The sequence below is a fragment of the Heterodontus francisci genome, chromosome 27 (genome assembly GCF_036365525.1).
Source record: "Heterodontus francisci isolate sHetFra1 chromosome 27, sHetFra1.hap1, whole genome shotgun sequence".
NCBI lineage: Eukaryota > Metazoa > Chordata > Chondrichthyes > Heterodontiformes > Heterodontidae > Heterodontus > Heterodontus francisci.
Window position 1 is genome coordinate 47,248,409 of NC_090397.1, and position 24,904 is coordinate 47,273,312.

The following is a 24,904-nucleotide window of genomic DNA, read 5'->3' on the forward strand; positions in this document are numbered from 1 at the left end:
CTCATCTCTGCTCCTTTACGTCCAAGGGCGCAGACTTGAACGGTTATGATGGACAACAGGTTTAGCCATCCACTGCCAGATCTTCTGGACCACAGAAAGCACTATTAGGTCTTGCTCTCATCTGCTAAAATTGCTCACTATTCCACGTTCATCCTGGAATGCAAATATAACCCTGGCTTCTTTTCTGTCCTGTAAACTGTCGTCTTAAACCCCTTTCCACTGTCTTCTCCACCCACACCTCCAACAATAAGTGCAAGGAGCTCCAAGATTTCTTTATCACTACGATCGCGACCAACTGATCAGCTACCTCTCCCGCTTCCCTCCCTTCCACTAGGCCAAATTCTCTCTCAAATTACTCCTGTCTTAACCCCGAACGTGCATCTTCCTCTAGTTTCTCTCCTATCTCCCCATATGACCTCTTTGAGCTCATCTTGTCCATGAGACTTACCTCCTGCTCCCTTGACCCTATTCCCAATAAACTGCTCACCACCCAACTTCCCCTCCTGGTTTCCATGTTAACCAAGATTATTAATGGTTTTGTCTCTTCAGGTGTTGTTTCTCTTTCCTTTAGATCTGCCATCATCACCCCTCTCATAAAAAACAATCCTTGACCCCCACCCTCCTTGAAAATTATTGCCCCATCAACCTCCCTTTCCTCACCAAAGTCCTTGAACGTGTTGTTGAGCGCCTTCCCCCCCCCCCCCCCCCCCCCAACAGCCAAAATCCGTGTCCATGTTTGAATCCCTCCAATCAGGTTTCTGCCCCTGCCACAGTGCAGAAACCTGATTCTTATCAATGTCACGAATGACATCAAAGGTGACCTACCTGCAGCCTTTGACAGGGTTGACCACATGACAATTCTAAAGAGGGTGCAGGAGCAGGGGGACCTAAGTGTATACGTGCATAGGTTATTGAAGGTGACAGGACAGGTTGAGAGCACCATTAACAAAGCATACAGTATCCTGGGCTTTATTAATAGGGGCAGAAATAACAAGAGAGCAAGGAAGTTATGTTAAACTTGTAGAAGACACTAGTTTGGCCTCAGCTGGAGTATTGCATCCAGTTCTGGGCGCCACACTTTAGGAAAGACATGAGGGCATTGGATGGAGTACAGAAAAGATTCATGAGAATGGTTCCAGGGATGAGGTATTTCAGCTATGAAGATAGGTTGGAGAAGTTAGGACTGTTTTCCTTGGAGAAGAGAAGGCTGAGAGGTGATTTGATAGAGGTATTCAAAATCATGAGGGGTCTGGATAGACATTGATAAGAATCAGGAACGAGAGGGCACATGCACAGATTTGAAGTATTTGGTAAGGGAAGCAAAAGTGACATGACAAAATCTTTTATGTGCTGCCTGAGAACTTGGGGGAGGCAGGTTCAATTGAAGCATTCAAAAGGGAATTAGAGAGAAGGGCAGGGGAATGGAACTGAGGGAATTGCTCTTTCACAGAGCCAGTGTGGACACGATGGGCCGACCGGCCTCCTTCTGCACTGTAACGATTCTGTGATATGATCCTCCTCCAATGCCTCTCACCTGTTGTCCAGTTGGGTGGGTCTGTTTTCATCTGGTTCCATTCATATCTATTTAATCATAGCCAGACTATCACTTGCAATAGCTTCTCTTCCCGCTTCCACACCGTTACCTCTGGTGTCTCCCAATGATCTATCCTGGGCTGCCCTCCTATTTTCATCTACATGCTGCCCCTTGGTGATATCATCTGAAAGCACAGTGTTAGTTTTCACTTGTATGCTGACAACACCTCACCACCATCTCTCTCAACTCCTGTACTGTTGCTAGATTATAGGACTGCTTATCCGACATCCAGTATTGGATGAGCAGATATATCCTCGTATTAAATATTGGGAAGACTGAAAGCCATTGTTTTCGGTCCCTGTTCAACACTCCGTTACCTAGTTACTGAATCGATCCCTCTCCCTAGCAACAGTTTGAGACTAAACCAATCTGTTCACAACCTTGGCGGCATATTTGACCCCAAGATGAGCTCCTGGCCCCATACGTGCCATCACTAAGACTGCCTATTTTCACCTTTGTAACTTTGCCCCTGTCTCAGCTCATCTGCTGCTGAAGCCCTCATTCATGCCTTTGTTACCTCTAGACTTGACTATTCCAACGCACTCCTGGCTGGTCTCCCACATTCTACCTTCCATAAACTTGAGGTCATCCAAAACTCTTCTGTCCGTGTCTTAGCTTTCCCAAGTCCCATTCACCTATCACCCCTGTGCTTGCTGACCTACATTGGCTTCCGGTCAAGCAAAGCATTGATTTTATCTCATTCTTGTTTTTAACTTCCTCCATGGTCTCACCCCCTTCCTATCTCTGTAATCTCCTCCAGCCCCCACAACCCTCAGAAATATCTGTGCTCATCTAATTCTGGCCCCATTGAGCATCCCTGATTTTAATAACTCTGCTATTGATGGCTGTGCCTTCACTTGCCTTGGTCCTAAGCTCTGGAATTCCCTCCCTATACCTTTCTGCCGCTTCAACCTCACTTTCCTCCTTTAAGGCACTCCTTTACAACTTACCTCTTTGACCAAGCCTTTGGTCATCTGACCGAAAGTCTCATGTGGCTTGGTGTTATATTTTGTTTTATAATGCTTCTGTGAAGCATCTTGGGCTGTTTTACCACGTTAAAGGTGCTGTATAAATATTTTAAAGTTGTTGTTGTAGTGATCATTGCACCAGCATGTTTCCACTTAGCACACGGGGCACATTCTAATACACACAGCTATCTTTGTAACCTTTTGACGACACCGGCAATTCGTGCAAATTATGAGTAGTTTTCAATTGTGTTGAGTGTGTATACTCATTTAGAGATCTCTTAAAGCCATCAGAGAAAATTTAGTTTCAGTTGATCACTTGGGTGAAAGAGCAATTTGTCACTCAATCCCTGCTTATCAATTGATATAATTTTCCAGTTGATTGAAGACAATGTGTACAGATTTTGTACAAATGATATTGCCTGTTGAATTTACTGCTTTTAATTTTGTGGCAATGGAGGTAAGTTAATGTTTTGGTGTTGTGCAATATGTTGCCCTATAGGATTTAAATGTAAGTGCCTATTAAGGCTCGAGCCTTTCAGTTTGCAGTTAGTTACGATTGAACTTCTAAATTTTGTGCTTTCACTTTCAATTGCATAGATTATACTGGCAAATCACTTCAATGCAGGTGGAGCAGCACAGCTGCAGTTTGACATGACTCGGAATCTTTTCCCACTGTTTGCCCACTATTGCAAAAGACCAGAAAACTACTTCAAGCAGTATGTATATGGACTGTGAGCCTAATATTTCCTGGCAGCTTCAGTTGATTGTACTGTTTAAGAAATTTTTGTTAATGCAAAATCTACTATAGAGTGGGGAGAGAAGGAATCTTGATCAAATGCTAAATTAACATGGAATTAAAGTAAAAAGCTTCACATTCTTCTATTTTGTGATTATTGAGACAAAACAGTTGTAATTTTATTTTGTCAGCATATAAATCTTAGTTAAAAGCTTGAAAGTGAGTGCTATTTAGAATCTGAAATTTAGGTAAAGGAGGCCAGTTTAGCCTACTGTACCTATGCAGTCGCAATCTGCAAACTGGAATTACCTTGTTCTTTCCCTATGTCCTTCCTTAAATGTTAATCTAACTCCCTTTTAAACACTGAATCTGATTCAATGGCTAATCATGGTAGAGGATATACAATAAACAATTATATATAAAAACAATCACCTAAACTTCTCCTTTATGCTTCAGATTACTAATCCTAATTTTATGTCCCCTTGTTACAAATTTAGTGACCAATGGAAGTATCTTTCACTACTTGCCCCTTTTGAACACATCTGCTAATCCTCCCATTAACCTCTTTTGCTACAGTGAACATGGCTCTAGTTTTTCCAAGTTTCATTCTCATTCCTGGTATCATCGTAGTAAATTGGCTACAGTATTCTTTCTGTAATGTGGTGCCCAGCTATCTTGTAAAACTTCATTACATTTTTGACTTTGTACCCAATGCTCCTATATATTAAATTTAGGATTGTGGTTTTTTTCCCACTTGCAGTCCTTTTTTAAAGATTTGTGAATTGCTCCATATCTGCTCATTCTATCTCTTTGTATTTGTTCTTTCAGGTGTTTCCTGAATTCTTTCCAATTTAATATGATCAGCAAATGTTTCTAATATTGCTGCACCATGTCTAAATCATGTATGCATATAGAGATCGATAAGTCCCAACATAGATTCCTAGGGAGTGCTATTAATTATATCTTACCAAACTGACCATCCATCTTTGCTTTCTATCCTTAAGTCATCCCTTTATCTATACTGCCGATTTATATTTAATACCACGAACCTTAACCTTTTAATATATTTCCTTTTTAATATATATATCACCATTTTTTGTTCCCCACATTCTACTGAAAGTGGCAACGCAGGTGGATAAGGTAGTCAAGAAGGCATACGGCATGCTTGCCTTCATCGGTCGGGGCATAGAGTATAAAAATTGGCAAGTCATGCTGCAGCTGTACAGAACTTTAATTAGGCCACACTTACAATATTGCGTGCAATTCTGGTCGCCACACTACCAGAAGGACGTGGAGGCTTTTTGAGAGGGTACAGAAGAGGTTTACCAGGATGTTGCCTGGTCTGGAGGGCATTAGCTATGAGGAGAGGTTGGATAAACTCGGATTGTTTTCACTGTAACGACGGAGGTGGAGGGGCGACATGATAGAGGTTTACAAAGTTATGAGCGGCATGGACAGAGTGGATAGTCAGAAGCTTTTTCCCAGGGTGGAAGAGTCAGTTACTAGGGGGCATAGGTTTAAGGTGCGAGGGGCAAAGTTTAGAGGGGATGTGCGAGGCAAGTTCTTTACACAGAGGGTGGTGAGTACCTGGAACTTGCTGCCGGGGGAGGTGGTGGAAGCAGGTACGCTAGCAACGTTTAAGAGGTATCTTGACAAATACATGAATAGGATGAGAATAGAGGGATACGGTCCCCGGAAGTGCAGAAGGTTTTAGTTTAGGCAGGCATCAAGATAGGCGCAGGCCTGGAGGGCCAAATGGCCTGTTCCTGTGCTGTTCTTTGTTCAATACTCAAAGTCCTTCTCTTGCCTTTGAAGCTGCTGAGGTGAAATGCTCTAATCATTCGCTCCCGGAGGCATTGCATTCAGCAACTTCATATCAAAAGTTCTCTATTTACACTGATTATTTTAAAGAAAACTATTTTAAACAAAATAACTTGGTTAGCATACCTGTTCAGACACTTCAAATGAACATTACATGCAAAAAAAGTTACATTGCTGTCATTTATTTACACAAACCAGTTTTATTCTCAACTGTCTGGTTGCCATCTTTGCCTCTTCATTGTCTCACTTTATCATAATTGGTCAACAGAAAAGTTTTTTTAAATACATGTAGCTCTCTGAACTTTTTTACTGCTGCTTTTCTATATTAGCCTTATTTCATGGACTTCATATTCTAAGAATTCCTTCTCAATTTGAGCACTTAATTTCATCCCAGTCATCCCCGTTAATATTGGCCTATTACTTCTCTGAATTGTCTATATGTCTTTATGTGTTTTGTTGTATATAAATGTCAGTTGTATAAGCTTGTGTAATCTGGAGTTTTTTTTACTTGTTTGAAATAATTGTCAATTATGTAAAAATTCAGTATTAATGAAAAATCTATATTCAGAATACTGAATAAAATGAAACATTCTCAGACTTTATTTTTGCCCCCTTAGAGTGAAAGAAGCTTGTGTCATCCTGAATCTGAACGTGGGTTCAGCATTGTTGTTACGAGAAATGCTACAGACTGCTTCTGGCACTATGACTGATGCAGCTGCCGTCTCTGAACAGCCCACAGCTATAGCAGCTCTGAATGAAATTGGAGTTTATAAACTGGCCCCACAAGATGTTGAGATCCTGTTGAATCTAAGGACAAACTGGCCAAGTACTGGCAAATAAGTGAACTGTTGATTAGCTGGAACAGCATTGTTGCATGCGACTCTACACTGGTGTGTTTGGAAGGATATTAAGGGGAGATGGACATGAATTAAACTTGTGAATTAAGTAATGACAATCCAGATTGTTCTGTATTGTCCTATTTAAATAAAACCAATTGTACTGAAAATAGAGTCTATGCATTTTAAAAAAGACTAAACGGAGTGCAGATTTTTAAACAGCTGTTATGAAATGGGAACACTTGTGTAGTCATGTTTATAGAATTACATTGTGTTAAACAGTATTCCAATATCAATTTAGACCGCACACACACCAAAATATTTTGTCACATGCATCATGTTAAAAAAAATACAATCAAGATTACTATATAAAGGCTAATGTGAAGAGGCAGTTTATTGTAACAGAGGTGACAATTTTTTTTTTTGTCTCATGATGTTTAGTGAAGCTTGTACTTACCCCAGTGTCATTGCTTGTGTTCACTTTTGCACTAATGGAGTATTAAATCTGTCTGGCAGTTTTTAACCTCAACTTGAGTTTAGTGAAATGTTTGTTCCTAGCCTACAGGTGGTGGTACAGCAATGACACAAAGGTTTTTCTGACTCATTACAAGTTAACCATATATTGGCAATGTACAAGCACTTTCCAGGTCATTAGGAGCATGGTCTCACCTATGGTAGTTTGCTGAGATGCATAAGAATACTGAGGTGAGAAATCACAGTTAATGGGCCATATGTACAGCAAAACCTCCTCTATTGTAAATGCAATAATATGCTCTTAGCATATGCATTTTAATGGAGTAATTTTAACCTGCCTGCTAGAAAATTAAAATTGAGTGGCATCTAACTGGGCAGTCAGTTTTCCAGTAAGGCTAGTGTAAGATTACCAATCTAGAGTTAAATTTGATCTCTTTTCTTTCAAAAAGAGAGCAGCTGATTATGAAGCTTATCCAGTGTGCCACTTGTACTCTGCCTCTACTTGTGTTTAGGCTGTCCTTCTTGAACACATAAAACCTTCTTATATCTGTAACTGCATAATTTTAGCCCAATTGTTACAGAAGGGGAAAAAAAAGAGGGACACATCAATACTGCCAGAAAAAGTCCAAATGTTCCACACTAGGACCCAGAAACAAAAGAATGGAGCAGTATTATAGTCCATATAACTCATACAAAAAAAGGGAACATCATATTACACTATCCAAGAAAATAAAGCTACTAACTCCTAAATTGTAGCCTCCCGGGGAACAAATCCCAAAAATGTCTGGAGACCAATTTAAGTACAGGACAAACCACCCACCCTGGACGGTCCAACAATACAGCAAAAATAAAATTACTTCAAGATACAATCATTTCCCAGCAGCTAAACTGCCACAGTATGAATGAAAGCCATCAATAATTCTAGTTGCTATGTATTGTGTGTTAAACAGTTAAGGAACCTGCAACAAAGGCTGTAATAACTCAATGTATTTTCACCTAGGGAACCACCACGTTTGTCTGGCTCAGTAGGCACTGCAATTAGGAGGCAACAACTAGGCTGACAGGTGTTATAGGACCACACAAATAAGCACATTGGGATTAGATGAGCTGCTGAAAGGAAAGGAGCTGGGGCTAATCAGAGAATTAGTATATTGGTAGCAGTTCAACTGGTAATTAAAAATACAACAGCAGCAGCTTCTGTACGGATTTAAAGTGGACAGGGTTGAGTAATGTGTACTTAATCCTCTGCTTACTGGCTCCACCTTTATTAAAGATACAATTTCAGCTTTGGAAAGGGAAGTTTATTGATGCTGCTCACCATCTGTGTAGTTAAGAAAAGGATGTTATAGTGTAATGTACATTTGTAGATGATCTAGGTTCCAGTAGTACTAGTAAATAGTGAGGGGATTTATCTATCCTAAGGTAGACTGGAATAAGAGATCCTTAATCATTGTAAGATGAAGTGCTAGTTCAGGTACTGGGTAATGAAGGAGGATATACAAGTGACCTGAAAGTTGAATACTTGAGAAGTCGTAACTAAAACCTAGTTGAAAACAATGAATGAGCTCATGATCTCAGCACCAGCAAATATTGTAATATTGAAACCACTAAACTGAAGGCTCTTGCACTTTTTGGCCTTGTGAACCTCACAAATACATAACATATGTAGTCTAATCTGTGGCACAATAAAGAGGACCTACAGGTCTATTGCCACGCAGCTATCATTTCTGGAATGATAATCAACACCCTTCTCAAACCATGAATAGCTATCCAAAATGATAAACTACCATGGCTAGATAGTCCTGGCTGTTACTGGGCCCTTTAAAAGAGAGAAAAAAAGACATAGTAAAATAATTGTGTAACATTTGCTGCAGCTTTGAAGAACAGATTCCACCCAACACTGTAGATAGCAATTAATACAAATGTTGCTGTGATAGAGGTGCACATGAATTCAGTTGTCAGTAGTTAGCAAAAGAGAAGAGACACCAAAACTGCTGGGTGAATCATGGTGGTTACATTGCACTCATCCAGTCTTGTGGTTATGACTGCATGATACAGAAGAGATGGCAAATAATTTAAATATATATGTCATGCACAGTAGTCCTTTGAAGGATCTGAATTACACGATCAGTAATTTATATGTTTCAAGTGCAAAATAGGTGCCAGACAGGGATGTAAATTTATGCAGACCTGATGGCTGTCTGTATTCTAACATACACAAACTAGGTAAAAGCAAAATACTGCGGATGCTGGAAATCTGAAACAAAAGCAAGAAATGCTGGAATCACTCTGCTTCTCTTTCCACAGATGCTGCCAGACCTGCTGAGTGATTCCAGCATTTCTTGTTTTTGTTACACAAACTAGGTTCTTAATTTCTGCATTAACTGAGACTCACCCAGCCTTTTCATTTGGGCTGATTTGAAGGTACATAAAGTCCAGCAAGAATAAACTAATGGATTTCCACCACTCACAGGCAACTACAGTCAGCACACTTCTGCTTTTGCTGATGCAGCAAGATAGATATGTAAAGAAAGTCCCTCAATTCACAAGAAAATAAATAAAAAGCTGAATTTATTTGCCATACCATCTCCCAAATTATATCAAAAATATCAAAGACATTTCAGTAGTCACTAGCTCTATTTGTAAAAAAAACCCTCTAAAATGTTGTTTTAACATAAATTTACAGGCATTCTCTACTTGGTCTGTTTTACATACAATTAAAAAATGACTGTTTCATAAGCTTTCCACAATTTGTATCTTCGTCTTGATGCCAATTTGAACAAGATAAAATAAGAAGTATAAAAATCATGCCATTTTCATTCTAACAATGAGCTCGAAAATGTATCAGAATGCACATTATAAATGGCAGTACTGTTATTAATTGTTGTAATATATCTTTTTGAAAAAAGATTGCTATTAACAGTGAAGCATTAGAAGGCAACATACCTTACTGTACAAGAGTCAACCCACTATGATCGAGTTTAGCATAATTGTGGGCCAAATCATAAAAGCATTTTTCGGGCTCAGATAACTTATATTCTTTAAAATGTAGTTCAGTACAAGACGGTCTCATTTCAGCAACTAGGTTGTTTACATTTTTACTTGACAATTCTCCACAGGTTTTTATAGACCAAGTTTATAATACAATATTATAGAATATTAGTTAATTTACAGAAAATAATAGACTTCAAGCTTTGAATTAATTAAGAACTGCAAAGGTGATCAGCAAGAGTAAAAATAACACTATTTTCTTTTCTAGGTAATAAAATTTAACATCTGAGCTTCCATTTTGCAAAATAGTCATGTAAAGGTCAAAGATCTGTTGTTTTATTCTCAAGCGCAGCTGCTATTTGCTGCAGTCGGACAGAGAGCTGCATCTTTTGTGCTGCTTGGTCTTCTTCTAAGGCATTTATTATCTGTAAAGCCAAGGAATGTTGTAAAGTTAAAACTAAAATGAAATTACAGATTGAAATAGCACTTTCAGTAATACATCACAGATGTCCTTACACTGGCATGCATTTATTGGATTAATTTTTCTCCTAGAGAATGTACTGTAGTATGAAAAGTTTTCATGTTAACTAAGTACCTATGAAAAATTAATGTAGCATATGAGCAACATTCTAATGAACATATTTTGAATATCAGTATATTTTGATGCAGTTAAACCACATTTTTAATATTTACCAGCAAAATTAAACTAAAATGTAGGTGACATGTTTAAAAATATGCAAAATGATGTAGGTAATGAATATGTGTAATAACTGGAACACGAGCATCATTACGAAAACAAAAACTCACCTCATCATAGTATTTGTTTGTGTATTGATATAACTGATGCAGTGCTACCACAGTGTTCAGTTTATCTGTATGAGCCTGGAAAATAACAAAACTATTAGTATGTGCAGCACATCTCTCGAAGCACAGATAAGCTATAGCACTAATGATAACATTGTCCTTTTATATTTGAAGACCCATAACTCAAACCGCAATTGAATTATAGATATAATGCAAACACAGGCAGTGCATAACCAGCAATGGCTTCCCTTGCCTATACCTCCTGTTCCCATGGAGCTACACCACGGTTATCCAAAATATAGCTCGCCAAAGGTTTCCATCCGGCCTGTGGATGTAAACTGCACTCAGGACATTCATCCTCCTCACCAGGGGTCCGTGACTGGAGATGAGAAATTTCCAATTGTCTTCTTCTTGCAGACCAGCTTTTAAAAAAAAATCACAAGTCAGTTTCACAGCTGACAGGTGCTGACATCGGGAACAGCATTTCTGAACTTGGGACAGATTCAGGGTTTACCGTCGGGCTTTTAAAAAGTTGGAACTTGCCCAAAACTCCGAATCTGTCTGAAGCTCAGAAACCGCTGTTCCCAACGTCAGCAGTGAAACTGACGTCGCGATGTTCTTTAAAAAACTGACCAACCATCTGCTGAGCATTCCACTTCTCTGTAATTGTCGGAGAGAGTGGGGAGGGGGGGAGGAGAGAACAGAGGGAGAGGGGGGGAGGAGAGAACAGAGGGAGAGGGAGGGAGAGAGAGAACAGAGAGAGGGAGAGAGGCGCAACAACACAGTGGGGGGGGGGGGGGGGGCGCAGAGGGAGAGATAGAGGGAGAGGAAAGAGAGCGATCAAGATCACTCCTGAAAGACGGACGTCTATCCAGAATACTCTGTCACTACAAGTGTGTGGGCAAACATTGACTACTTCCGCAAACAAAAAACATGCCAGGTATCTCACTAAATCAGCGTCCAACATAGTGACAAGAGAGTAAGTCAATAAATTAATCTCGCTTAAAACTTCTTCACAAAATTGCACATTTGTTGGTGTTTTGATTACGAGCAAGATAAATTTAAATGTCTTTATCTTTCCAAAACTGTCTCACCGGCCCCCTATGTCAGTCAAAAATTGTAATGTGGCCCACCCCACGCTCTGCCTCCTCCACTTCCATATCTCCAAACTGACCTTAGCAAAACATCTGGAGGAAAAGTCAGTTTTCACATGCATGCTAATATCCAGCACTACCTAATTATTACTTCTCTTGAATTCCACGACTGCCTCTTTGCTGTCAGACTGCCTGCTCAATGCCACATTTTAGATGAGTCACAATTTCCTTCAGCTCAACATTGAAAAGACCAAAGCCACTGTCCTTAGCTCCTGTCGCAAACTCTATCCTCTTCCCCACCATAGTCCCACACTGATCCACAACCAGTACTCGACATCCTGTTCAACCCTAAACATGACATGAAATTGAACATGCCATCACCAAGAAGCCTTATTTATACCTTTACATATTGCTGATCTCCACCCTACCTCAAACCCTCAGCAATTGAAACCCTTATCCAGGCCTTTGTCACTTTCAAACTCAACATCTCCAACATTCTGCTTGTTACCCAAAACTATCACACATATCTTTTCTGCATTAAACCCCGCTCGACAATCACTCCCATCCTCACTGACCTGTACAGGATGCCAGTCCAGCAAAGCTTCACATTTAAAATTCTATAATGTTGCCTATAAAGCCCTTCATGTCCTTGTCAAATACTCTCTAATCTCCTTCAGCCCTAAATCCTTTTCTGAATTTCTTCTGACTCCAACCTTCTGTGCATTCCTCTCTCTTTTCACAGGCAGAACATTGATCAGCTGCACTTCTTTGGATCTTCCTAACTAAGTCTCTCTGACTTTCTCCCCATCTTTAAAACCTTCTGTAGACCCATCTCTTCACCCATACCTTGCATACATCTCCTAATCTCCCTTTTCTGGCTCAATGTCTGTTTTCCTTACACTGTGAAGTACAGACATTCATTATGTCAGAAGCATTACATAAATGCAAGTCGCTATTTATCTGCACAGTCATGCAGGCTTCTTTCAGGCATGTACGGCAAAACTCTCTACGCCACCCCTCCCCCCACTGATTTGTTTTGCATTGACTCACTTAGGTGATCCAGCAAATCTGGTCACAGATACAGGAAAATTTCCCCTAGTATTTTCAGCAATTCTGAGTTTGGATTACACTTCAACCAATCTCAAGATAGGTCAAAAACAGATATAACTTACTCTCGAGACCTCAGCTAAGTGTGTGTTCATATCTTGATCACTGACTTGCACCATCTGACGAATCCCCTTGTAATAGCTGTTAAACAAAAAGAGGGGAAAATATGTCAATCTAAAGACAGAGTTCAGTATATAATCTAAATCAGGCTTCCACCCACACACTTGCACTGTCCCACAGCAAGGTAGGAATGGGTCAATTTGGAATACAGTCTCAAGAAGCAAGAAATCCTTTTCATTTCCTGACCCCCAAAGTGCATAGCTCCCACGATGGCCTTATCATTGTGGTTATTGACAGTTAATATATTCACCTGCAAGCATCGTGTAACTTCAGGAAATGCATGGATTAGCATTGTAATAGGAATTAATCTCAAAGAAGAAGCCATGAGGGTTATTATATTTGCTCTATCCAAAAAGGATATGAATTTAGTAGCCAAGCCTTTTTTAAAAAAAAGTTATGCAGGACTACTATTGAAACAGGCTTTAAGTATATTTATGTTCTGAAATTCTTTGCATTCAAAAAGATTTTTGTGATTTCCCAAGCAGTTCCCTCATTAGCCTTGCAGCATTCAAAGTATTCTTCTTGGTTAAGAAGTTCTGACATTCCAGTGGCAAATATCTCAACTAACCTACTAGGAAAAGTGAACCTTGCAAAGGTATGGAGAGCTCTTCCCAGATGAAGAAAGTGAATCTAAATCTCAAATTCAGTTGAAAGCAGAATGGGAATTTTAAATGAGAATTATTTTTGTTGACAATTCAGTAAATGAATGGTAACTACCAAAGTGACTGAATTGAACTTTAAAGTGCAACTTCTTGAAGCTTATACTTAGTTTTTTGAAGTTTGTTAAACTTGTTTTTTTTCCCACTTACTCCTCCACCATTTTCTTGTATGTGGAAATTTCTCTTGCATAAAGTAGCTTGTTGCTTGGAGAGTCCTAAGGATTAGAAATATACATCTTAAATTATTGCAGTTCTTCATATATGTTACTACAATCATAGATAAATGGGACATATACGTAAATTTAGAAATGCAGTTTTATGTATTCCTGGATAATTATTTTAAAAATCAGGGGGGAAAAAAATCAATTGCTTCACCACAACCTTGCACCTCTGAAGCAAAAGCTAGTATCAAAGTTTTTCCAATTATTAAGATTTTCATATTTTGCTTTTGAAGTTGAGATACTTACTCTGCTCAACTTGTGCTCAGTCTTTGTACAAGCATCCATGAGGGTCTGTGCAATCACCGATAAGGATGCATCTACCACTTCATTAACTTTCACATCAAATATGAAATGTGGGTTTTTCAGTATGTTTACCCAGAACCTCAATGGCAAACTGTGAAAAAAATGGATACCTCGCAATTACTGGAGAAAAATCAATGGACTTTTATAGGAGAAAGACAACTATGTGAAATTCCACAAGTATTTTATATGATCCTAATTTTTTTCGTCCCAGTTCAGTTCCAACCTGTGCCACTAACTCTTCAACTAACAGGAAGGCCTCTGCCAATGAACAGACCACTCATGTGTTTCATATTTTTCTACTCTTTCAATATATATTTTCTGTATACAAGGATGACCAATGCAGGCCAGACTTTGGAATAAAGACTATAAATCAAGGGCAAGTGTCCCAAAATAACTCGCAACATAGGAATTCAGTAAGATATTCATTAGATTACTGTTAGGATTGCCGTACAAACCATTTAGCCACATTAATTTTTTCTTACTCTTTATTACACCATTTAGGATGGAACTGGGGAAAGAAGCAATTTACCACATACAGCAGTGCTTAAGTGGAAGTGGTTGGCTAGCTCGTATTTGATCAGGATTCAATTTGATATATTCACCTCTAAAGTTGGGCAATCCACATGAACTGGAAAGACCACTACATTCCCCACACACTGGAAAGTGCTGCAAATGTATCCTAAGCCTATCAATAAATTAAAGCACCAGGCTATAGATATCTCAAAAAATCAACCATTTCTCAAAAAGTAAAATCCATTCTATCAATTGTTTGCATTGATGTAATGAAGAATCAATTTGTTTTTGATGGTATAGCTGCTACCTGCTACCTATCTCACCTAAAGGCCCATCTAAAAGGTAAAAGCAATGAAATGTAATAATTGGGGTCAATGATTAAGAGACATAGAAATATGCTCAGACCTTCCCCCAAATAAGTGTGCACTTTTAGTGACTTCTAAATCAATCCACTAGTCCAAAAACTGGGAGGTATCTTTCACGATCCTTCAAAATGGGCTGGGGGCTGTCTTAATACAAGAAAATCCAATGTTTTAACAGGATTATTTGTGGTCTTTCATTTCACCATAGGTTCTAATATAAGCAGCCAATGGTTCCAAGGTCAGACGAAAAACAGAGGTAAAGGGGAATCCTGTCCAATGACTCCCTCCTGACCGAAGGCCCTGTGGAATGGTACATCAGCACCATAGCAAAGGACCGGGAGCAAAGAGTTCAGATCCAATCTATGAAGGTACAAGCACAACCACTTGATCCTGTCAAAAGCCTTTTTGAAATACAGGGACTTGGCAACCATCCATTTATCAGACTTCCTCTACATAAAGATGGCACAATTTTAAAAAAAATTCTCAGTCCACATTTTATACAAATGCAAAATAGGGATTTCTTTAGACATTGGTGTGGCGGTGGGGATGGAGAGAGCTTGGGGGGGTGGGGGGGGGGGGTGTGGGGTAGGTGAATTTGATATACCTTAAAATGGTCACTAAATAAAATGTTTAACGCTGAAAACGTTAGGAGGTAGATTTTCATCTTTAATCACCTGAGCATTAAACTTCACCTGGCTGAGTGCAGAATGCGAGGTGGAAATGATTGCACACTAGTAACAGAATCTGCTTGACTCTTCCATTAGTGGAAGGAAATCTGGGCAGGTTCCATAACAATCCTTCCCACCTGACTTTCCTCTCTGCATTCAACCTCGGCAGTGTTCAATACCCAGGTGGTAAAGATAAAAAATTATCCCAATGGAAATAGGATACTCAAAGTACACAATCATACTAATAACATGAACACAGTATAGAGAACTAATAATCCAAATTTCCATTTTCCTACCTGTTGGTTTTCCAGATGTGAATGGTTTCTTCATCATATATTTCATTCTTGCGTGCTTGCTCATCGAGGAAGTCAAAGTAGTATTTCACAGCCGTTGGAACGATTTGATTCGTACTGAGAATACTTTGGAAGAAATTATCTACAAACTGTTGCAGCGTTCCCTGGTTTAGTCAAATAAATAGGTGTTAATTTTTTTTTCTTGGTAACAGGAAGCTGTTTTATATATTGCATATTCCATTCCTTTGCTGCTACATGCAACAACCTTACAAGCAGCACGATTGGCCACAACATAACTACAGAGGTTTCTGCTTGCAAATATAGTCTTTAATTGCATTCAATGTTTCTCAATGGCTAACTCAGTAGCAGAGCTATACAAATCAAGAAGGTTTGACTCCTGCTGTACTCTTGTTAGTTGCCAACAGTATAGTATGAAGAGTAAAACAGGCCGAGTGAGGTTCCTGCTGCTCATAGCTACCCAATGACTCCCTTTTGTTAGTATGTATGTTTTCACTGTTTAAAGACAGAATTAGCTTGCCCGTAATGATATGCAGTCAATTAACCTTCCAATAATCACCATCGAGGTTTAATGTGAATAATAGCAAGCAAGGACATGAAAACAAGCAACATTTGTGAAAATTTATCCCATCAAGGAGTTAATTGCTTTGGGGAAAGAGCCTAGAACACTTGTAATTTCAACAATCATTATAGCCAACTGTATGCTGAGCAATTAAACAAATATAAATGAACTAACTCCCATTTTAAAATCATACATTTTGCCATTATTTTATTCAATACTTCAATTTTATGTTATTTATAGCTAAATAGAAAAACATACAACCAATTAGGAAGCAGAGTTGTTTGGAGTATAGGAGTTTCTCTGAAATACAGGTTGCAGTTGGGAGCTGCAAATCTGAGGCGTTACATCATCACTAGCAGAAGGGCATAGTTATAGGGTAACAAGTTTTCATAGCTGGTTCCATTATAAATATGGACATAAAAATTTATAACTGACACCAAACTGTCAAAAATATGATAACGGAAAGTACGACTTTCCAGATGCAACATTTTAAATATATTACAGGTCATGAGCATCAGCAGTTGCTAATAGAGTAGTGCATTAAGTATCATGTCTAAAGTCTTTGGCAGATATCAATTTTGAGGATCCAATCATGAAGGCACTTTGTTTGTTTTGATAAAGATCCAGTAGAAGTAGCAGCTTGAGATGTATGCAAAATAAACTTCACAGCCTCCAAGGTTCCATGATACATACCTATGTGGCCCACAAAGACAAAAACTGAAGACACCCCTGGTTTAAAGCAACAGAACAGTTTCCAATTAAACAACCTGCAGTGCCTGGTTTGCAGCACTGAAGAAAAGGTAGACTAGCAAAGTTGGCAAATTTTGTTGCATAATTGTTCACCTTCCTGGTTGGTAGTTTTATTCAGAGTAGAACAGAAACTGATTTTTGATAAATTCTATATATTTTGTTAAGTAAATAGCTATTAAAATGTACATAAAATCTCACCTTTACAGACAATAGCCTTGTCAAATATATTTCTGTGATAGCTTTGGTCCTTTCTTTTTCTTTCATGCTGCCTCGCTTCGATTTACTTTCGTCGACTTCATCTGCTGGCCGCACTAAATGCCACCTTCTATCTTCTTCTAATAATCCACTTTCTGGAATGACCAAATTGAAGGACAAGAATCTTACTAAAGCACATTTTCAAGCTTCCTGCCTCAATGTCTTCCAAATCAAAATACAGTGAGAGATGCATTTAGAAAATGAGGTGAAATATGTCTTTGGCAACCACACAAAGCAGGTGATATCACACCATCAGACTGGTTTACATGCTGTTCAATTTTCTTTTCTATTCAAGCCAATGGAATAGGAAAATCAGGCAGTGTAAAACATGTTGCTGATGTGCTATCACCCATTTTTGCTACTGTCACCCTGCAATGGAAGTCTCATGGAACTGGATAATCAAGGGGAGATGGTGGAGGATGGTGTGATCTGCCATATTTAACAACGTGGAAACGTCAAGGAGAATAATATGCAATACTCAGTCACAGAGGATGTCATTTGTGGCTTTCGCCAGGGCAACTGGAGCTTTTTTGTTTGAAGGGCAGAAGCGAACTGGGAAATTTTGGAAGAGGTGGGCATAAAAATGGGAAGCAATGATGCATTCAACAATCTTATAGAAAGGCAGTTTAGGGATTGGAATATTTGGAGAATACATCAAACTCCAAAGCTGCACATCAGAGTCTTTACAACAATTAGTTATTTTCAAGTCCTATAATGAAGACATTGGCAAAGAAACATGTCTGTTTCAAAGCTGAGGTACTCAATGACAGTTAGGACAGGCTGAATTCTTCCTTTCTCACAACTTGAGTTCTGGTTGACACAAGGCACAAAACTGTCCAATATTCAGTAAAACAGTAAGAGAGGCCACTAGGAGAGCAATGTTGGAAATTTAATTAGTATACTGATGGCACTTCTGAGATTAATGTTAGAGGAACAAGGCTGGGCAGAATAGAAGGTATTCTATCCAAAATCCTGTCTATACTGTAATTGAGCGCCAAAATAAGAGTGTTCCATGTCCAGCATTGGCATCCCTCACCTGAAATTAAAAATGACAACACAAGTTCTCTCACATACACAATGTAAATAAAAAGTCAAAATGTTGTTGCACTTTGAATCTTTAGTAGGCTAATGCTGTACAACTGAATGTATAAGACACTAACTCGGCCTCAGCTGGAGTATTGCGTCCAGTTCTGGGCGCCGCTCTTTAGGAAAGATGTGGAGAGAGTACAGAAAAGATTCAAGAGAATGGTTCCAGGGATGAGGAATTTCAGTTATGAAGATAGATTGGAAAAGTTAGGACTGTTTTCCTTGAAGAGAAGGCCGAGAGGTGATTCGATAGAGTTATTCAAAATCATGAGTGGTCTGGACAGAGTAGATAGAGAAACTGTTCCCACTCGTGAAAGGTTCGAGAATGAGAGGGCACAGATTTGAAGTATTTGGTAAGAGAAGTAAAAGTGACATGAGGAAAACTTTCTCATGCAGCGAGTGGTTAAGGTCTGGAATGCACTGCCTGAGAACGTGGTGGAGACAGGTTCAATTGAAGCATTCAAAAGGACAATTATACGAAAAGGAAGAATGTGCAGAGTTATGGAGAAGGCAGCTGAATGGAACTGAGGGAATTGCTCTTTCGGAGAGCCAGTGCAGACACGATGGGCTGAATGGCCTCCTTCTGCACTGTAACAATTCTGTGATTGTGTGAATATCTTTTAGAAAGCCTACGTCAAGTTATAATTTCTGATCCGATTTCTATTTCAGTGTAAACTTTCAAAGTGGGAATACTATCTGCACCTATTTGTTAACATAACATTGTACTTTCTATTCATTAATGCAGAGTGATAAATTGCTACTGACTTTCACCGTGAATAATCTGCTGATGATCATCAGGTTGCTGAGTGTGTGAAGACCTTACTAAAATGAGAGTGGAGAAATCCCGTACCTGTAAGAACAGCAGAATTCTCAGTTAGTGACGCATTTTCTGACAGGGTTTTTTTTTGTTGCTTAAGTATATAATAATAAATATCATTTTATGAGATGCAAATTAGGGAAATAAGTCCAGTGTTATACTCCACACAATTTGTGTTTTTTGAATGCTGGACACAAGGGATGCCCATCAAGCTCAGGTATCCTGTGTTCTTGCATGAACTAAAGAATCTGCAGATGGCTCAGACTCTATGCTGCTGTTAAACCCCACCCTATTTTGGCAGAGCTCCCTGAAAAAGGCTGCGGAACACTCTTGCATTGAAATGACCCTAAGGCTGGAAGGCCCACTGTGGTCAAAGATGCACTTGTGTCCTGGGTGGGGTGGAGAAATGTGCGTGGGGATTTATAAAAAGTCTCGGCCAATACATTCACCACCATCCAGAAGTAGATGCTATTGAAAATCAGTACAGATTGTGTCACATTTCTGTCAAAATCAGTTACAACTGTCCATTTCCAGAGGCATCGGCTTTAACTTGGTCAAGGACTGCTGCATAATGCCAGGGGTAAGTGTAGGGATTTTTTAAAAAAGCAGTAAAATGAATAGATTCAAAAACACAAGTTCAGTTTCTCCATTGATTTAATAGGAGGTATTGTGTACCATGAGTTGCAGCTCACTGTGAAATAACTATTATTTCCAATTTGTCAGGCACAGCAGCACTCCTCAGTTCTATTTAACAATGTGGTAGAGAACAGTGAAGTATCTGAAGGCTGCCAGGGAGCTGAGGCCATGCTCCAGACGGTTCATTAGGGATGGAAACAAGCTGTGACATGTACAATTCAAGCTGATCAACAGTTCAGAATTTGCACAGGGACAGGAGAAGTGCATGGGCTGTAGGCTTTTGGCAGTATTTTTACCTCTCGGGTTGCATTCACCTCAACACACAAAGCAAATGTGAATGAAAGCTGGCTAGCTAGCTAGGTCATACAGCTTCAAGTAGATCAATCTCATCCTGCAGACTGGGCACTGATTTATTAAAAGTAGCTTAACTCACACCATTATTTGAAAATAGGTTTGAAAAATGATTTAAGATTCTGAATGCATGGCTAAACTGCAACAACAAAATGAGAGCAACTGCTGTGTGTTTCATCACTAATCATTATTGCCTCCCGAGTGTCTCACTGACGGTAAAAATTATTTCAATTAATACTTTTTGTATTCTTTATAATGTTAACATACATCTTACAAAACATAACAAGAAACTTAAAAAAAAAAATTCTTTATGGCACAACTTTTAAATTCTAAGAGTAATGAGAGTTGATGTTATTCGTATTGTAGACACTGAGAAAGGATTCACCTGACCTCAAGACCTTCCCAATTTGTTGAGCCTGGACTCAGATGTTTATTGCAGATGCCCAAGGATTAATGGGATTTTTTCAAAAAGTAGTTAGTAAAACCTTTCTTGGCCTAAACACTTGAATGAATTGTACTCATGTGCCATTACTGCAAAAACACTGAATGTGATAAAATGCTACATGACTATTCCACTATTGTTCCTCCACAAACATAAAGACAGCTCCCTCTTCAAAGTTCAGTTATCAAGGTGGAAATGTAGTCATGATTGGTTTAACAGTACAAGGCTGGGTAAGGTATATTTGACAGCCAGGTAAATTTTGTACCTGTATTTAGACATACAAGCTAACAATATTTGATAACTTTTTCAAATCCTCACATTCTGCAAGAAATGTCAATGAGTTTTATACTGAAAATAAAGGCATATGCTACTCACATTATAGTGTTTTAATGTGTTTAAACATCTCCATTTTCTTTCTCGTTCTGAAGTGACATCCAGATCTGAAAGGATTTGACCAGTAGAACCTGGACGCCATTCTGTGGGCAGTTAAGAGGAAATAAAATTAACACTTTCTCTTGTCTATCAAAACAAACTGCTCCCCACAAACATCATGGCTTTGATATCAATGGAAGCAGGGTGAGGGAAGTCCAGTAGCGAACAGCAGAGCCACATTTAAATAAAACTAGCAGAGTAACACCCAACACCTGGCCAGAATAACTGGCAAGCAGGGGTGGGCATTTGGCAGCAGGGAGTTGCAGTGGGGGACATGTGTGAAGAGTCCCTGGCACAGTTTTAGTTTTGGGGAGAGGTGGGTGGGATGCAAGCCTATGGAAGATTCTGGCGTGTGGAGCAGAAGGTTGTTGGCAGGGATCAGGAAGAGATGAAGGCTGGAAGAAGGGATCAGGAGGGGGAGAACGCTCTGAGAAGAGATCAGGCAGGGGTGGGGTTGGGTGGGTTGTGCAGGAAAAATAGTTAATGTGGTTAATTATGACTTACCAAGAACAACACTATCTAGCTTAGGCCTTTGTGAAAAAGGAATATTTCTGTACACTTGATCAAGAATTTTCTCTTTAACTTGGGTTATGCTGTCACAGCTCAGGACCTTTACTGGTATATATTCTCCAATGTCCTCTTGCACAAGTACATTCAAAGTCTGACAAGATACAAAAAAAAAAGGAAAATAAACTCTTACGCAAAGTTGCATAATCTGTTTTGAGCACAGGTTATTCGATATTTGGCTTAGAAACTTTAGCGGTCCAGTTCTCCATACCTGGTCATAATTCCAAATACTGCAACGATTTGGGCACAAAGTTCAGCTTGCATTTAGAATAAATCCTGAAATGAGTTTGTAACTCCAAGGAATCTGGAAGGTACTCTCCCACTTAATACTGCAATTGTAATCAATACTTCAATGTGCATTTAGATTGACATTCAGATTCTGCAAATAACTGTTAGAATATGATCCTTCTTAAACTTGTTTTGATCCTTCTGTCGCCCTGTCTATTTCTAAAAGGACCCCTCTTTCCTGTCCCAATTCATTATTGATTGGCATGACTTTTCTGTTCTTGTCCAGACATCAAAATGATGGACACCTGGATAAAATCTTGGAGTTTCTAAAACATCAATTCCAAAATAAAATTTTTTAAATGAGAATTGTACCTGCAATATCCTATTAATTATAGTCAATTATTCCTTGGGGTATTAATGTGTCACATTCATTTCAAGATGTTGACAGGAAGGCACAATGCTGCATTCAAACTCCTTTCATAGTTCCTAACTAGCCTCCAATGATTAAAATTATTTATTTCTTTATTTAACAGTCAAGGCAACTCCAAGTTTTAAATTCATATTTTGTTTCTGTCAATGTTTCAGTAAGTTAGTACAGCAAATACTGAGCCATTCAAATCCAGATGATGAAGGATCCCTTGCCTGTGCTGAGTTAGCATATCTAAACTGGGGTAGTGGTCAGGGACAAGAACTGCATACAGCAACTGGTGCCAGGAACACACCCAGAATACACTAGTCAGGAAAGGGTGAGAAAAAATGGCTGTTTACCTCTTGTTATAAAACTGTGATAATCATTTTAATAAATCGGTATGGGATTGCAGACTTACCAGAACGTGATATTCCACATCCTCTCCCAATAGCCCTGTGTCATTTAGTGTGTATTTTGCTTTTTTCAGTTCTGCATCGACTGGGCCTTTCTCTACCTGGTGCTTAAGCCCTTTGAATAGTCTGTATAGTGGTTCACCAGCAGAATCCTAAATTTTACAGGTGGAAATAAATCCTTCAGTTATTGGGACAATATTAACATGCAGTCAGAACTGAATGTACACAGATATTTGGAGTTACCTTCAGAAACTGGTATAGACAGATAGACATCCAATTGGAAAGCATTCGCTCCACAACAGTTTCACATCTAAACAGAAAAGAATGGCAAAGTTCACATTTCATTTCAAAACCAACTTCAGGATTTAGTTTACCCTTTATGTGCTCTATTATGTATCTTACCATCTTAATTCAACAACCGACTGTGGTCAATTATTGTGAAACTAATGTATATACATTCTAATACAGGATAAAAGACTGTACATGTTGGAAATCTTAAGCAAAAACAGAAAAGTCCAGGAACATACAAGAGGTCAGTCAGCAATGGAGAGAAAAATGAAAGTGAACCAAGCATCTCAATAGTCAGGGAAAAGGGGGAAATGACCAAAATACTCCAAAAGAATGTTAATTATCATTAGTTAAAGACTTGTAATCTGCTTGCAAGAAAAGCAGGAGGATGGTAGGTGATACAAAATAATCCCAGTCAGTCAAAGAAGCATTGAAGAAACTTAACACATTAAAGAAACAAATGAAGATGTGAAAGCTAATCAGTTCATCCAAGGTAAAAGACAAGAAAATGGAAGGAATTAGAAACATGGAATGCCTACAGATCAGGTCTGAAGTTAAAACATAAAATGTTGGTAAGACACTGTGGAAGCATCAGTCCTGTACAAAGATAAAAAAGCCAACCTAAAAGGTTGCAAACCCCTTACTAGCATGGTGTTCTAGCTATGGAGAACAAAGAGATTTAGTTATTTATCACTAAAAGCTACTGTGCAGGTTCTAAACGCAATTTAAAAAGCTAATGAAGTGTTGGATTTTATCTCAAAAGGGACTGAAATTCAAAAGTGAAGAACTGATGTTTTAGTTGTGCAGAGCCTTGGTCAATCCAATCTGGAATACTGCAGCCAGTTTTGAGCAATGAACTTTAGGAAAGATATATTAGTCTTGGAGGGATAAAGCACAGATTCACCAGAATTATACCATTGGCTTAAAGGATTAAATTACAAGGGCAGGTTGCCAAACTTTGGCAATTCAGTTGAAGTTTTACAAGAATAAAAAAGGTTTTGATTGCAGAAGTGCAGGCCTTACATACCTTCGGAGCATGAGCTTTGGGTTTTTAGCAACATATTGTTCCATGAGCTCCAATAGCAGTGTCCTCATGATGTCGGTGTAGTATTCCAGCTTTCCATGCAAAGCAATAGTCAGCAATGATGCAAAGTAAACTTTCTCTCTAGCAGAGAAATCTCTCTGATTCTCAAGTGTGTGGATAAACTGTTCAAAAAAATAAAAGTTGAGTTTCATTAGTAAGGTTTAAATGAAGGTACAAACTCCTAGAAACTAAATTCTGGTTTCATGAGTAGGACAGGTTTCACCAATCTTCACTAAGTGTCTGGTGCAGAATGGAGATAACTTTCATACCATTTAGGTGCATCTTCTGCTGGGCCAACAAGTGGTACTATGTCATCTTAGTTGAGCAATTTCATACTCATGAACAAGGAAGTCAGTGTGAATGTGGAGGAGGCAAATGAATTAAACACTGGAACTGACAACAGGAAACTATAGCAACATTGCACATTTGATGGCTTCATTCAAAACTTCACAAATTCCATTGGCTCAAATACCCACATTAAAACTGAATAAAATTAAAACTCACTAAAAAAGTAAACAATGCAAAGTGTGTTGTTTGATGCATTAAGTTTTTGTCCTTGATTCAGTAAGCATTGCATTAGCTGGGGCATTTATAACACATAGTAAACTTGCACAATGAAAATTTTCCACTCTGCTAATTATTTGCAGATTTTTAGAATTCCAATGTCTGGTTAAAGGAAACAAATTTCTCCTCACCCTCTTCAATTTACTCCTCTTCTGAGGAGGATGTTGGGACTCATTTCTCCTCCCCCTACACCTTTTGTCATTCAAGTGGAACACATCGAATGACCTGAACCTGCCACATTTATGGTTAGATCAACATCCTTGGTCAAGCATTCTCCAGGTTTAGAACCACCCATTGGTAGAAAAACAGGGATGGAAAGTAAACCACTGCTGTAGGCCTCACAGCCCCACAACAATGTTAGCAACCGTTCAAATCTCCAAGTAGAACTAGGTTAGCTACTGTCACAAATCCTCAGTTGTCGTTACTGCTGATCCCTCT

The 24,904-nt window shown here is 38.9% G+C and overlaps 2 protein-coding genes across 8 annotated transcripts in view; one reads left to right on the forward strand and one right to left on the reverse strand.

Annotated features, from left to right (window-relative positions):
* rint1 (RAD50 interactor 1) overlaps positions 1 to 6,484 on the forward strand; it is a 39,715-nt gene extending 33,231 nt beyond the window's left edge. Inside the window, exons 12-13 of one of the 3 annotated variants that reach the window (XM_068059282.1) lie at positions 3,160 to 3,293; positions 5,737 to 6,484. In XM_068059282.1, coding sequence (XP_067915383.1) covers positions 3,160 to 3,293; positions 5,737 to 5,959 — 357 coding nt within the window. In that variant the 3' untranslated portion in view covers positions 5,960 to 6,484. The remainder of the gene's footprint in view (positions 1 to 3,159; positions 3,294 to 5,736) is intronic. The other 2 variants (XM_068059283.1, XM_068059285.1) reach the window with 2 other exon arrangements.
* Positions 6,485 to 8,983: 2,499 nt separating this feature from the next.
* The window catches only part of LOC137384799 (plexin-B2-like), a 258,477-nt gene continuing 242,556 nt past the window's right edge, over positions 8,984 to 24,904 (reverse strand). For all 5 annotated transcript variants that reach the window (XM_068059289.1, XM_068059290.1, XM_068059291.1 and 2 more), the window contains 13 exons: positions 23,846 to 24,024; positions 22,774 to 22,840; positions 22,536 to 22,682; positions 21,418 to 21,574; positions 20,857 to 20,957; positions 19,001 to 19,085; positions 17,093 to 17,244; positions 15,568 to 15,728; positions 13,672 to 13,819; positions 13,355 to 13,419; positions 12,491 to 12,566; positions 10,228 to 10,302; positions 8,984 to 9,845 (listed from right to left, as the gene is read on the reverse strand). In XM_068059289.1, coding sequence (XP_067915390.1) covers positions 9,741 to 9,845; positions 10,228 to 10,302; positions 12,491 to 12,566; positions 13,355 to 13,419; positions 13,672 to 13,819; positions 15,568 to 15,728; positions 17,093 to 17,244; positions 19,001 to 19,085; positions 20,857 to 20,957; positions 21,418 to 21,574; positions 22,536 to 22,682; positions 22,774 to 22,840; positions 23,846 to 24,024 — 1,518 coding nt within the window. In that variant the 3' untranslated portion in view covers positions 8,984 to 9,740. The remainder of the gene's footprint in view (positions 9,846 to 10,227; positions 10,303 to 12,490; positions 12,567 to 13,354; positions 13,420 to 13,671; positions 13,820 to 15,567; positions 15,729 to 17,092; positions 17,245 to 19,000; positions 19,086 to 20,856; positions 20,958 to 21,417; positions 21,575 to 22,535; positions 22,683 to 22,773; positions 22,841 to 23,845; positions 24,025 to 24,904) is intronic.